Below are 16,213 nucleotides of genomic sequence, written 5' to 3' on the forward strand. Positions count from 1 at the left end.
CCTCAGACCATACCCCTAAAATGAATTTGGACCTCAGACCATACCCCTAAATTGAATTTGGACCTCAGACCGATGATGGGGATGAGCTCATGTGCCCCATCGTATGCCAACCTCTTCCTGGGCTGGTGGGAGGAGACCGTTATTTTTGTGGAAGATGCCTGGTGGTTCCCCAAGATTTTATTTTGGTCGAGATTTATCGACGATGTGTTCATATTATGGTCAGGCACTGTTGTTGAGTTTGACCAATTCATTTTGTACATTAATGAGAATAATATCAATATGAGGTTCACATCCGAGATACAGGAAGAATCCATCAACTTCCTTGACCTTAATATTAGAAAGGATCATAGGGGTAGACTTACCACCAAGACTTTTAGGAAACCCACTTCCACGAATGGTCTCCTTAGGTGGGATAGTTTCCATCCTGGCACTTTACGTAAAGGGATCCCGAAAGGACAATTTCTACGTATCAGGAGAAATTGTTCCAATAATCATGATTTTACTGAACAGGCCTATGACCTTAGATGTAGATTTGGCCAGAGAGGATACCCTGGTTTGGTTTTGGATGGGGCCCTGAAACATGCGGCTGGTTGTACTCGGCATGAATTGCTTTATCCACCACGAAAGGAGGACATACCTGAGATTCCCAGAATCATTGGTATGTTCGATAATAGATCGAGTGTGGTGCAGAATATCTTGAAGAAGCACTGGGGTATTCTCAGGGCGGATCCAGATTTGAAAGACTTTGTTCCCTCCACCCCAAGAATCACGTACAAGAAGGGTAGATCCATCAAGGACCGTTTGGTCCACAGTTTTTATGAACGCCCTAAAGTACCTGGCACCTGGTTGGACCGTAAACCGTGTGGTACGTTTAGGTGTGGTAGCTGTAAATTCTGTCCATGGATAAAAAAGGAAAAAACCTTCAAGAGTACAACATCAGACAAGATCTATTATATGAGGGATTTTGCCAACTGTAAATCCGAGGGTGTAGTGTATATGGCAACCTGCTCATGTCCGCTTAGCTATATTGGTAAAACCAGAAGAGAGCTACGAAGACGTATTGGTGAACATCTGGGGGACATAAAACATAAGCGGGATACTCCAATAGCCCAGCATGTCAGATGTGTTCATTCGAATGACAGTAGAGCAATTTCCTTTTGTGTCCTTGAGGTTGTGCGACGTAATCCCCGAGGTGGCAATTTGGATAAATTGCTCCTTCAAAAGGAGTGTCAGTGGATCTTTAGGTTACGCACTCTTGCACCTTACGGCCTGAATGAACAGCAAAATTATTGCTGTTTCTTATGATGGGTACATACATTTATTTATTGATATTAGCTAGCCTTTTATATTGGGTTATTTTGCCCTGTTTGTGTTATATATTTCTATTTATCTTTTTCTGTGTACCGTATATCCCTGTTTTTCTGCAGCATCATCACAGGGTCTGTATTATTTATTATTTGTATATCTTTATATTTACCGTATTTTCCGGCGTATAAGACGACTTTTTAACCCCCGAAAATCTTCTTAAAAGTCGGGGGTCGTCTTATACGCCGGGAATCGTCGTGTACGCCGGTGTATATGGTGGGTGGGGAGGGGGAGTGATCCTGATGCCGAGGGGGCGTCTCACAGGAAAGTGAGTAATCCCCATTACCTTATCCTAGCGGTGCAGCGTGGGGGTGTCAGTGCTGGGAGCGGCTGTGTTCTGGTGCGGCGGCTCCTCTTCTGTGTGGGGCCTCTGTGCTGTGAGGTGGCGGCGGCAGCGGCGTATCTTTATCCAGTTGGGGCTCCTCCGGCATCTCCTTAGCCCTGGAGGCCCCGCCGCAACTCCATCGGTGCAATGTGGTGGCCTCCGGGAAAATGGCCGCTGCTCAGATTCAGATCTCGTGTCCCGAGATTTCGGGACGAGATCTGAATCTGAGCAGCGGCCATTTTCCCGGAGGCCACCGCATCGCACCTATTGAGCTGCCTCCGGGAAAATGGCCGCTGCATTGCACCGATGGAGTTGCGGCGGGGCCTCCAGGGCTAAGGAGATGCCGGAGGAGCCCCAACTGGATAAAGATATGCCGCCGCCACCGCCACCTCACAGCACAGAGGCCCCACACAGAAGAGGAGCCGCCGCACCAGAACACAGCAGCCGCCGCACCAGAGCACAGCAGCCGCCGCCGCCACTCCCAGCACTGAGACCCCCACGCTGCACCGCTACGATAAGGTAATGGGGGATACTCACTTTCCTGTGAGACGCCCCCTCGGCATCAGGATCACTCCCCCCCCCCCAAAAGGCACATATTCACCGGCCCTATAAGACGACATAGGGTGTATAAGAAGACCCCCGACTTTTAAGAAGATTTTATATTTTAACTGGTAAAGTTGGGGGGTCGTCTTATACGCCCAGTCGTCTTATACGCCGGAAAATACGGTATATGTATGCATTTTCCTATTTTTGTTATATTCTCCTGTCTATGCACATATTTATTGGTAATTAATGTATGTACATTGTCCCTTATTATCTTTATATATTTGTGGAGTGCCATTTTCCTCCCCCCCTTCCCCCCCCCCCCCCCTACTCTTCCTTTGTGGGGGGTGCTGATGCACTGCCCTATTGCGCATGTATGTTGATAGTATTGGATGTGGGGGTCCATTACTTTTTTGTGTATTGATTAGCACTGTTGTCTGTGTCCTGTAGTTTTATTGCGCTCTTCATATACATTTTTTGGACTCCAGCAATATGGGGGTGTGTGGGGCTTTATTTCATTCATTTGGTTCGATTCGGCGCATGCGCTGTGTTGAATGCCTCTTTAGAGCGCCCATGGTCTCCAACATCATGGTGGCTTGTGATCCTCTACCGTTTCTTTATCCGGCGCATGCGCTGTCCTTTAGCGCCTGTATCGGACACTTCCGGGGTCCGCTGCTGATAGAGGTATTTGTTGCTTCACACTTCCGTGTGGGGCCGCCGGGTGCTCTACTAACATGGCGTTACATGTGCTTTACTCGTACCTGTGATATGTACACTCTGCATTAAGGTACGGCTACTGGTTTTTATCATTAAACAGGAAGTACACTTATCTCCTTGACTTGGAGATTACCTATTTAAACATGGCCCTTAGGTATGTCGCTGCAGCCCTATCTTTGTATATATCTTTGTACTGCCATACCGTTATCCTGACTCTCCTGATGAACCCATGGTTATGGGGGAAACGCGTCGAGAGGTTGTTTGCGGAGTTTGTTTACCCCGTTTCACTGTGTGAGCAACTATGACTGGATGAATTATCAGCTGGGGTCTATTATTGCAGCAGATGAGTATATCATTACCATTACTGATATGTGTCTCTACTACTTACTGCATTCCCTATGAGCTGATTGTGTTTATTTGTATATATCCAGTTATATTTGGTGGGGACTTCTTTTGTGGCATTTATTGGTGTCATTAGCCCTTTACAATACTGGTTATACCTTGTGTGTACATTTGCTATATTTTCATCTTATAACTTTAGGTCCTTATATGAAGTGATAATTTAACTTTCTTATATTTAGCGTTTGTTTCTATCCCTACCTTACAGCACATTGCAGGGGGTGGGCCTGTTATGCTGTATTAAGTGGTACCACATATTTTGACAAGTTATGTACAGCCACCTGGCCTTCTGTTTCACACTCTATCCCTTATAGGGAATTTATAGTAGACCAGGGACAGCCACCGTACGAGCGGGGGCGCCACTCTCGTTTTTTCTTAGGGTGCCAACCCCCGCACCTAGGTAGGAAGAGACCCTAGGGTCGCAAATTTATATTTGCTTTAGTGGTAGGGGTAGCGCACGTATATTCATACACTCTTCTAGCTATATTTTGTATATCACTTTTGTCATATCACCTTCATAATACATGTAGGTATTTATCTTTATATGGTTCCAGTATAGGGTGTTTATCCTTATATGTCGGGGTTATTACCCCCTCAATACTCATCCAGTAGATAGGGGTTTGGATTTTAGTATATTATTGAATAAAGTATTCTGTTTTATGGGGGTTTTTTCTATGTGTAAGCCATTTTTTCTTCCCTCAGTTATTATTTTTGGTTAGTAAGTCTTTATATTGCATTTTTCATGGCTAGCTTTTTATCTGGACCCATCAATACTGGGCAATGGATAGAGGATGCAAATCTAGCCTTCTCTACTGACAGTAGCCGGGCAGGGGCCAGTAGCTCCATTTCCATAAAAAACCTGTTTAATGAATTATTTGTGGGGTACAAGAATAATATCAAATCGTTTTGGGAAATTAAGGCCCTTGAAAATTATCTCAAAAATAATATTGTTCCCAGTGGTTTAAGGATTCAGCTCCTTCCATCTCCCAGACTGGTAAATCCTCAACTGCTAGAGGTCTGGCAACGAGAATCAATAGAGTCCTCCTGTAGATTTATGAGAATCTTGATTGAAGAGGAGAAGATTAATTTTGAACGCACTAGAAAAGTATTGGGGGAACTCATAGAAAAAGCGCTAGTGTTTAAGTCTGATCCTGATTTTACAAGGAGGGAGTCTTTATTACAGACCTCTGTGGAGAAATTCCAGGCTAACATCAAGGATAGGAAGCATTTCCAGTTTACAAGGGACTATACTGAATTTAAAGAAAACAGGGCATATAATTTTGGTAACTCTCATCGTGACAATCGTGTTCAAATCTCATCATCAGAAACAGACAATTCTGATAGTGAGAGATCTAACTCCAGTAATAGGTGGAGACAGAGGGGTAGGACACGGGGCAGAGGACAAAGACAAAGACAGAGATGGCAAGGTTATGGTACATATATTCATGCTCCTATGGGATCCACCAATATGGGCATGCAAATGCAAGGTGGTATTCAAACAAACAATTCCACCATCACTATGAGCGAGCCATCGTTTCCAATGCCAGTGTCTGTACCTTCACCCTCTTTGCCCTCCTCCTCTCCTTTTTTGGAGCAGAGGGCCCCACTCGGTTATCCACTGAGAAACAGAATGGTTTAGCACCTGTGGGGTCTAGTCAAATTATCAACCTGAGTAATTATGAGTTATCATTTGATGAATATAATGTTTTACTTAAAGGTCTTAATTTTGTCCCCACAACTAAGTTTGATGTTTTTGGTTGGGTTAAAGACATAAATTTGTTTGCACGTAAACTCAAATGGCACAAGTTCCATCTTGATAAGGATAGAGAAAGATGTGTTAATTTGGGGATCTCGGGCGAGGATCTTGAAACCGTTGACATCTTGACTGACCTATTGAGGGATAATGAACATGATGATGGTTTGGGTCCCTTTACGTCACTGAAACGCAAAAGTACTAGGGCACCCCCGGCTGGGGGTTTGGACTCTATAGACATCTTTCTTAAAGTTGTGGAGGAAGATCTCTTGAGGATTAATCCCAATGAGAGGGGGAATACTACATCGTCTAACCTGACTAGACCTGAAATGTTGGCTCTAACTGAATTAGAGAACAATAAAGACATAGTGATCAAGCCCTCCGATAAGGGGGGCAACATGGTCATAATGAATCATGACCAATATTTGTCCATGTGTCAATTGATACTTGATGATAGAGAGACATATGAAATTCTGAGTAAAGATCCAACTCCACAATATACTGATACGTTAATGTGTCTTCTTACTAGAGGCCTTGATTTCAGGTTAATAACTAAAGACGAATTTGAGTTTCTTTCCCCCTCCTTCCCTCTGGTGCCTGCCTTTTATTGTCTTCCGAAGGTGCATAAGGGGCTTTCACCCCTTAAGGGTCGTCCTATAGTGTCGGGGGTTAATTCGGTGGGTCAGAATGTAGGGATCTACATTGATAAAATTCTTCGCCCTTTTGTTACATCTTTGCCCTCATATTTGAGGGATACTCTGGATCTACTCACAAAACTTGAGGATTTGGACACTGACACCAATACTTATCTAGCGTCTATAGACGTGGAAGCACTGTATAGCAACATTCCACATGAGGCAGGCATCAGGGGGATGGAATTCTTCCTCAATACACGTGCCACCCAATGTATCCCACATAATAAATTTATGGTTGAATTGATGGCATTTATATTGAACCATAATTGTTTTCTTTTCTCTGGCAAGACCTACCACCAGCTCAGGGGGACGGCGATGGGGAGCTCATGTGCCCCATCGTATGCTAACCTCTTCCTGGGCTGGTGGGAGGAGACCGTTATTTTTGTGGAAGATGCCTGGTGGTTCCCCAAGATTTTATTTTGGTCGAGATTTATCGACGATGTGTTCATATTATGGTCAGGCACTGTTGTTGAGTTTGACCAATTCATTTTGTACATTAATGAGAATAATATCAATATGAGGTTCACATCCGAGATACAGGAAGAATCCATCAACTTCCTTGACCTTAATATTAGAAAGGATCATAGGGGTAGACTTACCACCAAGACTTTTAGGAAACCCACTTCCACGAATGGTCTCCTTAGGTGGGATAGTTTCCATCCTGGCACTTTACGTAAAGGGATCCCGAAAGGACAATTTCTACGTATCAGGAGAAATTGTTCCAATAATCATGATTTTACTGAACAGGCCTATGACCTTAGATGTAGATTTGGCCAGAGAGGATACCCTGGTTTGGTTTTGGATGGGGCCCTGAAACATGCGGCTGGTTGTACTCGGCATGAATTGCTTTATCCACCACGAAAGGAGGACATACCTGAGATTCCCAGAATCATTGGTATGTTCGATAATAGATCGAGTGTGGTGCAGAATATCTTGAAGAAGCACTGGGGTATTCTCAGGGCGGATCCAGATTTGAAAGACTTTGTTCCCTCCACCCCAAGAATCACGTACAAGAAGGGTAGATCCATCAAGGACCGTTTGGTCCACAGTTTTTATGAACGCCCTAAAGTACCTGGCACCTGGTTGGACCGTAAACCGTGTGGTACGTTTAGGTGTGGTAGCTGTAAATTCTGTCCATGGATAAAAAAGGAAAAAACCTTCAAGAGTACAACATCAGACAAGATCTATTATATGAGGGATTTTGCCAACTGTAAATCCGAGGGTGTAGTGTATATGGCAACCTGCTCATGTCCGCTTAGCTATATTGGTAAAACCAGAAGAGAGCTACGAAGACGTATTGGTGAACATCTGGGGGACATAAAACATAAGCGGGATACTCCAATAGCCCAGCATGTCAGATGTGTTCATTCGAATGACAGTAGAGCAATTTCCTTTTGTGTCCTTGAGGTTGTGCGACGTAATCCCCGAGGTGGCAATTTGGATAAATTGCTCCTTCAAAAGGAGTGTCAGTGGATCTTTAGGTTACGCACTCTTGCACCTTACGGCCTGAATGAACAGCAAAATTATTGCTGTTTCTTATGATGGGTACATACATTTATTTATTGATATTAGCTAGCCTTTTATATTGGGTTATTTTGCCCTGTTTGTGTTATATATTTCTATTTATCTTTTTCTGTGTACCGTATATCCATGTTTTTCTGCAGCATCATCACAGGGTCTGTATTATTTATTATTTGTATATCTTTATATTTATATGTATGCATTTTCCTGTTTTGTTATATTCTCCTGTCTATGCACATATTTATTGGTAATTAATGTATGTACATTGTCCCTTATTATCTTTATATATTTGTGGAGTGCCATTTTCCTCCCCCCCTTCCCCCCCCCCCCCCCCTACTCTTCCTTTGTGGGGGGTGCTGATGCACTGCCCTATTGCGCATGTATGTTGATAGTATTGGATGTGGGGGTCCATTACTTTTTTGTGTATTGATTAGCACTGTTGTCTGTGTCCTGTAGTTTTATTGCGCTCTTCATATACATTTTTTGGACTCCAGCAATATGGGGGTGTGTGGGGCTTTATTTCATTCATTTGGTTCGATTCGGCGCATGCGCTGTGTTGAATGCCTCTTTAGAGCGCCCATGGTCTCCAACATCATGGTGGCTTGTGATCCTCTACCGTTTCTTTATCCGGCGCATGCGCTGTCCTTTAGCGCCTGTATCGGACACTTCCGGGGTCCGCTGCTGATAGAGGTATTTGTTGCTTCACACTTCCGTGTGGGGCCGCCGGGTGCTCTACTAACATGGCGTTACATGTGCTTTACTCGTACCTGTGATATGTACACTCTGCATTAAGGTACGGCTACTGGTTTTTATCATTAAACAGGAAGTACACTTATCTCCTTGACTTGGAGATTACCTATTTAAACATGGCCCTTAGGTATGTCGCTGCAGCCCTATCTTTGTATATATCTTTGTACTGCCATACCGTTATCCTGACTCTCCTGATGAACCCATGGTTATGGGGGAAACGCGTCGAGAGGTTGTTTGCGGAGTTTGTTTACCCCGTTTCACTGTGTGAGCAACTATGACTGGATGAATTATCAGCTGGGGTCTATTATTGCAGCAGATGAGTATATCATTACCATTACTGATATGTGTCTCTACTACTTACTGCATTCCCTATGAGCTGATTGTGTTTATTTGTATATATCCAGTTATATTTGGTGGGGACTTCTTTTGTGGCATTTATTGTTGTCATTAGCCCTTTACAATACTGGTTATACCTTGTGTGTACATTTGCTATATTTTCATCTTATAACTTTAGGTCCTTATATGAAGTGATAATTTAACTTTCTTATATTTAGCGTTTGTTTCTATCCCTACCTTACAGCACATTGCAGGGGGTGGGCCTGTTATGCTGTATTAAGTGGTACCACATATTTTGACAAGTTATGTACAGCCACCTGGCCTTCTGTTTCACACTCTATCCCTTATAGGGAATTTATAGTAGACCAGGGACAGCCACCGTACGAGCGGGGGCGCCACTCTCGTTTTTTCTTAGGGTGCCAACCCCCGCACCTAGGTAGGAAGAGACCCTAGGGTCGCAAATTTATATTTGCTTTAGTGGTAGGGGTAGCGCACGTATATTCATACACTCTTCTAGCTATATTTTGTATATCACTTTTGTCATATCACCTTCATAATACATGTAGGTATTTATCTTTATATGGTTCCAGTATAGGGTGTTTATCCTTATATGTCGGGGTTATTACCCCCTCAATACTCATCCAGTAGATAGGGGTTTGGATTTTAGTATATTATTGAATAAAGTATTCTGTTTTATGGGGGTTTTTTCTATGTGTAAGCCACCTCAGACCATACCCCTAAAATGAATTTGGACCTCAGACCATACCCCTAAAATGAATTTGGACCTCAGACCATACCCCTAAAATGAATTTGGACCTCAGACCATACCCCTAAAATTAATTTGGACCTCAGACCATACCCCTAAAATTGATTTGGACCTCAGACCATACCCCTAAAATTAATTTGGACCTCAGACCATACCCCTAAAATTAATTTGGACCTCAGACCATACCGCTAAAATTAATTTAGACCTCAGGCCATACCTTTAAAATTAATTTGGACCCTAGACCATACCCCTAAAATTAATTTAGACCTCAGACATTACCCCTAAAATGAATTTGGACATCGGACATTACCCCTAAATTGAATTTGGACCTCAGTCCATACCCCTAAAATTAATTTGGACCTCAGACTATACCCCTAAAGTTAATTTAGACCTCAGACCTTACCCCTAAAATTAATTTAGACCTCAGTCCATACTGTTAAAATTAATTTCGACCTCAGATCATACCCCTAAAATTCAGTCAGACCCAAGAGCAGCTTCATAAATTAATTTGGACTCCGGAAAATAAAAATAACAAATAGAAATCTATATTCCTACTTCTCCCAGGTTCTCCACTGCACACATCATGACCCTGGCCAACATTAGGGCTGGAGGGTGACACAGCCCCCCTCCAATACATGTATGGGGTCTAGTATATTTATCTACCCCAAAATGGACGTTTCGGGAGATTTTGTAGGTGTTTTGGATGACTCAGGTTTAGGGCTTATAATACCCCATTCTCATATTTGAGCATAAGGTATTCCTTCTTCTGAGCCCCCGAATATACAGAGATTGGGGGGCTCCTGACTGCATCCTGTGGAAGTAGTGGTCTGTTTGTCAAAATTGTTTAGGGTGTGAATTTGGCTCCCAATAACGCTCCTCTCTCTGCAGGTAAAATGAAGTATTCGGAGCGAGTGTATGACTCCTGCATGGATGCCTTCGACTGCCTCCCCCTGGCAGCTCTGCTGAACCAGCAGTTCCTGTGCGTGCACGGGGGTCTTTCCCCAGAAATCTCCTGTCTGGATGACATCAGAAAGGTGATTCCTCCTCAATGCATTGTGAACAGTTCGGAAACTTTCTAGTGAACTTTCGTTTCTTTGGTTTTGTTCTCTCATGTCTCCTCTACGTTTCACGTCTTCGTACCTTCAGTGAATCCCTTCTGGGACCTTCATTCATCTTCTCCTTGTTCTCTCTGCCTCATCAGTTAGACCGATTCAAGGAGCCCCCCGCCTTCGGCCCTATGTGCGATCTGCTGTGGTCCGACCCAGCCGAGGACTACGGCACTGAGAAGACGTTGGAACACTTCACTCACAACACGGTGCGCGGCTGCTCCTACTTCTACAGGTAACGGCAGCCATCGCTTGTGTGTACAACGTGCGGAGGGCTTATTTATCTGCCGCATGTCCACACGGATTTCCGCTCGGGCGCAGATTTGCCTCCAATTTCACCCCTTTAAATTGCTATGCTACATATAATAGCTCTCCCTGCTTGTCTGATTTGTGCACATTTTTGTTTTTGCTTCAAACATATTTTCCATCCACAAATCTGAATGCAAAATTTACAGCATATCCGCCACGTGTGAACCTACACTTTTTAGTATTTTCTGTATTACAGCTATCCTGCGGTCTGTGAATTTCTGCAGAGCAACAACCTCCTGTCAGTGATTCGAGCCCATGAAGCACAGGATGCAGGGTAATACTGCACCTTCTCTATTTAAAGCAAGATGTTCATCCATATGATAACTGATATTTATTGTCTGTGAGGCATTAAGGCCCCAGTACACATTAGACTAACGTCGGCCAAACCAGCTATCATCAACAGTTTTGGTCGACAGTCTAAAGCCGGCCATAAACGTTAAATAGCTTGTGGCTAAACGATGCTTCAGCCGATCGTTTGGCCAACACCCTTCCCAAAAATGGGAGTGCTCATTCAGCCTAGCATTCTAGTGTCCTCTATGAGAAAGCTGCTGCCAGACCTCTCTGCCGGTGGCCTATCTCTAGCAAGAGAAACTGGAAAGAAAATAAGCGCAATAGGGTCTTACTCGAGAAAGGAACAAAGAGGCAAAAGGCAGTTATGCTCGCTCACCTGGGGGCTGTGAATTCACAACTCCTGTACAAGCTTAGAAAAATGTTGTGTCATGGATTTACCACAAAAGAGAGGAGCCATAAGACCGCAGCGTCTGATTTCTCCTACTCCTGCACTCATTAGAAGCATTTCACCTTCATATTAAACGGTGCAAGTTTCTTTTATCAGTGCAGGGGTTAATCGTCTCAGTTGAGACCTCCTGGAAGCTTTCCTGCATTAAGGCTCCCAGCTGTTCACAGTTAGCCACTCCCATCTGTATAATCTGGGTCCTGGCTAGCACTCATTGTCAGAGTAGCTTATGCTGTATGGCTGGAGGTAGTTGGTGGTTATTGGAGAAGGCATTTGGTGGGTTTATCTGTGACTGTTGCCAGGTTTTGAGTGTGTGATAATTCCCTTTCTTCTCCTACTTTGGTTTAACCCCATCCTCCACTCCCCGGTGCCTTCCTCTGTTATTTGTGTGAGTATATTTGTATGTTTAATATTTTTTCCTTTATCCCTGTTCGTATTACCTTGTTAGTCTGGTTGGTCTACTACGGTATACTACTACTCCCCTTTTCCCTGAGAGGGGGAAGGGTACAGACTGAGGGCAGATTCAGAAGCTAAGGCAAGGTACGTGGCCCTGGCGTCTTCAGAAGTAATGCTCGGAACAGGGCGAGCTAGGGCGGCCCTAACGTTATGGACAGGGAAGGAGCCCCTGGTCCCGGGCCACCCGGCAACAGCATCATGACAGGCTGCTGCAGATCCATGATGTGGAGACACTTGTGAGGTAGGAGATGAGTGGGTTAAAATCTGCTCTGGCAGTAGACGGGAAATGTGGAAATGCGTTTTGTCGACGCGTTTTGAAGTGATACACTATCAATGAAAATGCACCCTCTGATGAAGCTTGAAGCGAAACCCGCTTTTGGTGTGGTTTCTTTGATAGTGTGTCACTTTGAAACGTGTCGACAAACCGCATTTTCACATTTCCCATCTCCTCATCTCTGGACTACTGGTAGCTCAGATTTTGACCCACTCCTCTCCAACCTCACAAGGTGGCCTATCTCAGAGGGCAAAGTGATCAGCAGTCTGAAATCGGACATGGCTAATGAACATTTTCCCAATGATCAGTTGGCTGGCAGTCCCATGCACAATGGAGTGTCGGCCAAACTTGTCGATATTGGTGGATGCGGTCAACTGATTTTTCTCAGGGGATTTAAGGATCCAACATGTCCGAATTCAGACTTCAGATTCTTCTGTTCTGTAGCGATAACCAGCCCCCAGAGATGTCTGACAGCGGCGCTCTCATATGGAGGAGTCAGGGAAGATGACTATCAGCCAAACAATAAGTTGAACCATTGTTTGGCCAACAGCTGTCTAATGTGTATGGGGGGGGGGGCCTTCACTGAGTTATGATAAGTGCTCAGACTGGAAGCAATTGTCACCTGCCATCTATAAAGCCAATTGTTAACAGGATATTTGCATTAGTTGCTTCAAGAGCAAGAAAAATAATGTGTAATTTTTTGGGGATGTCTGAGGTTAGACAGACAGAAACGGCGCCACATTTGTCCATAGCATTGCACATATTTACCTAATTTAAAGCTACAGTACAAAACACATGGGTTAGAGTGGCGCTGTTATATGTAACTAAACACATGGGTTATAGTGGCTCTGTTATATGTAACTAAACACATGGGTAAGAGTGGCGCTGTTATATGTAACTAAACACATGGGTAAGAGTGGCGCTGTTATATGTAACTAAACACATGGGTAAGAGTGGCGCTGTTATATGTAACTAAACACATGGATAAGAGTGGCGCTGTTATATGTGACTAAACACATGGGTAAGAGTGGCGCTGTTATATGTGACTAAACACATGGGTAAGAGTGGCGCTGTTATATGTGACTAAACACATGGGTAAGAGTGGCGCTGTTATATGTGACTAAACACATGGGTAAGAGTGGCGCTGTTATATGTAACTAAACACATGGGGAAGAGTGGCGCTGTTATATGTGACTAAACACATGGGTAAGAGTGGCGCTGTTATATGTGACTAAACACATGGGTAAGAGTGGCGCTGTTATATGTAACTAAACACATGGGGAAGAGTGGCGCTGTTATATGTGACTAAACACATGGGTAAGAGTGGCGCTGTTATATGTGACTAAACACATGGGGAAGAGTGGCGCTGTTATATGTAACTAAACACATGGGGAAGAGTGGCGCTGTTATATGTAACTAAACACATGGGTAAGAGTGGCGCTGTTATATGTAACTAAACACATGGGGAAGAGTGGCGCTGTTATATGTAACTAAACACATGGGTAAGAGTGGCGCTGTTATATGTAACTAAACACATGGGGAAGAGTGGCGCTGTTATATGTAACTAAACACATGGGTAAGAGTGGTGCTGTTATATGTGACTAAACACATGGGTAAGAGTGGCGCTGTTATATGTGACTAAACACATGGGTAAGAGTGGCGCTGTTATATGTGACTAAACACATGGGTAAGAGTGGCGCTGTTATATGTGACTAAACACATGGGTAAGAGTGGCGCTGTTATATGTAACTAAACACATAGATAAGAGTGGCGCTGTTATATGTAACTAAACACATGGGGAAGAGTGGCGCTGTTATATGTAACTAAACACATGGATAAGAGTGGCGCTGTTATATGTAACTAAACACATGGGGAAGAGTGGCGCTGTTATATGTAACTAAACACATGGATAAGAGTGGCGCTGTTATATGTAACTAAACACATGGGGAAGAGTGGCGCTGTTATATGTAACTAAACACATGGATAAGAGTGGCGCTGTTATATGTAACTAAACACGGGGAAGAGGGGCGCTGTTATATGTAACTAAACACATGGGGAAGAGTGGCGCTGTTATATGTAACTAAACACATGGATAAGAGTGGCGCTGTTATATGTAACTAAACACGGGGAAGAGGGGCGCTGTTATATGTAACTAAACACATGGGTAAGAGTGGCGCTGTTATATGTAACTAAACACATGGATAAGAGTGGCGCTGTTATATGTAACTAAACACATGGATAAGAGTGGCGCTGTTATATGTAACTAAACACGGGGAAGAGGGGCGCTGTTATATGTAACTAAACACATGGGTAAGAGTGGCGCTGTTATATGTAACTAAACACATGGATAAGAGTGGCGCTGTTACAGTTAGGTCCATATATATTTGGACAGAGACAACATTTTTCTAATTTTGGTTATAGACTTTACCACAATGAATTTTAAACAAAACAATTCAGATGCAGTTGAAGTTCAGACTTTCAGCTTTCATTTGAGGGTATCCACATTAAAATTGGATGAAGAGTTTAGGAGTTTCAGCTCCTTAACATGTGCCACCCTGTTTTTAAAGGGACCAAAAGTAATTGGACAGATTCAATAATTTTAAATAAAATGTTCATTTCTAGTACTTGGTTGAAAACCCTTTGTTGGCAATGACTGCCTGAAGTCTTGAACTCATGGACATCACCAGACGCTGTGTTTCCTCCTTTTTGATGCTCTGCCAGGCCTTCACTGCGGTGGGTTTCAGTTGCTGTTTGTTTCTGGGCCTTTCTGTCTGAAGTTTAGTCTTTAACAAGTGAAATGCTGCTCAATTGGGTTGAGATCAGGTGACTGACTTGACCATTCAGAAATATTCCACTTCTTTGCTTTAATAGACTCCTGGGTTGCTTTGGCTTTATGTTTTGGGTCATTGTCCATCTGTAGTATGAAATGACGACCAATCAGTTTGGCTGCATTTGGCTGGATCTGAGCACACAGTATGGCGGCTCTGAATACCTCAGAATTCATTCGGCTGCTTCTGTCCTGTGTCACATCATCAATAAACACTAGTGACCCAGTGCCACTGGCAGCCATGCATGCCCAAGCCATCACACTGCCTCCGCCGTGTTTTACAGATGATGTGGTATGCTTTGGATCATGAGCTGTACCACGCCTTCGCCATGCTTTTCTCTTTCCATCATTCTGGTAGAGGTTGATCTTGGTTTCATCTGACCAAAGAATGTTCTTCCAGAACTGTGCTGGCTTTCTTAGATGTTTTTTAGCAAAGTCCAGTCTAGCCTTTTTATTCTTGATGCTTATGAGTGGCTTGCACTGTGCAGTGAACCCTCTGTATTTACTTTCATGCAGTCTTCTCTTTATGGTAGATTTGGATATTGATACGCCGACCTCCTGGAGAGTGTTGTTCACTTGGTTGGCTGTTGTGAAGGGGTTTCTCTTCAACATGGAGTTTATTCTTCGATCACCCACCACTGTTGTCTTCCGTGGGTGCCCAGGTCTTTTTGCATTGATGAGATCACCAGTGCTTTCTTTCTTTCTCAGGATGGACCAAACTGTAGATTTTGCCACTCCTAATATTGTAGCAATTTCTCGGATGGGTTTTTTCTGTTTTCGCAGCTTAAGGATGGCTTGATTCACCTGCATGGAGAGCTCCTTTGACCGCATGTTTACTTCACAGCAAAACCTTCCAAATGCAAGCACCACACCTCAAATCAATTCCAGGCCTTTTATCTGCTTAATTGAGAATGACATAACGAAGGGATTGCCCACACCTGTCCATGAAATAGCCTTGAGCCCCCGTCTCACATAGCGAGATCGCTAGCGATATCGCTGCTGAGTCACAAGTTTTGTGACGCAACAGCGACCTCAGTAGCGATCTCGCTATGTGTGACACGTACCAGCGATCAGGCCCCTGCTGTGAGATCGCTGGTCGTGTCGGAATGGCCTGGACCGTTTTTTGGTCGCTGAGGTCCCGCTGACATCGCTGAATCGGTGTGTGTGACACCGATCCAGCGATGTCTTCTCTGGTAACCAGGGTAAACATCGGGTTACTAAGCGCAGGGCCGCGCTTAGTAACCCGATGTTTACCGTGGTTACCAGCGTAAATGTAAAAAAAAACAAACACTACATACTCACCATCTGATGTCCGTCAGGTCCCTTGCCGTCTGC

General features: G+C 43.9%; 1 protein-coding gene across 1 annotated transcript in view; it reads left to right on the forward strand.

The window, feature by feature from the left end:
• Positions 1–16,213, forward strand: part of PPP3CC (protein phosphatase 3 catalytic subunit gamma) — a 67,247-nt gene that overhangs the window by 33,017 nt on the left and 18,017 nt on the right. Inside the window, exons 5-7 of the mRNA XM_077262159.1 lie at positions 10,059–10,204; positions 10,372–10,511; positions 10,782–10,859. Coding sequence (XP_077118274.1) covers positions 10,059–10,204; positions 10,372–10,511; positions 10,782–10,859 — 364 coding nt within the window. The remainder of the gene's footprint in view (positions 1–10,058; positions 10,205–10,371; positions 10,512–10,781; positions 10,860–16,213) is intronic.

This window comes from Ranitomeya variabilis, chromosome 5, assembly GCF_051348905.1.
Source record: "Ranitomeya variabilis isolate aRanVar5 chromosome 5, aRanVar5.hap1, whole genome shotgun sequence".
Taxonomy (NCBI): domain Eukaryota; kingdom Metazoa; phylum Chordata; class Amphibia; order Anura; family Dendrobatidae; genus Ranitomeya; species Ranitomeya variabilis.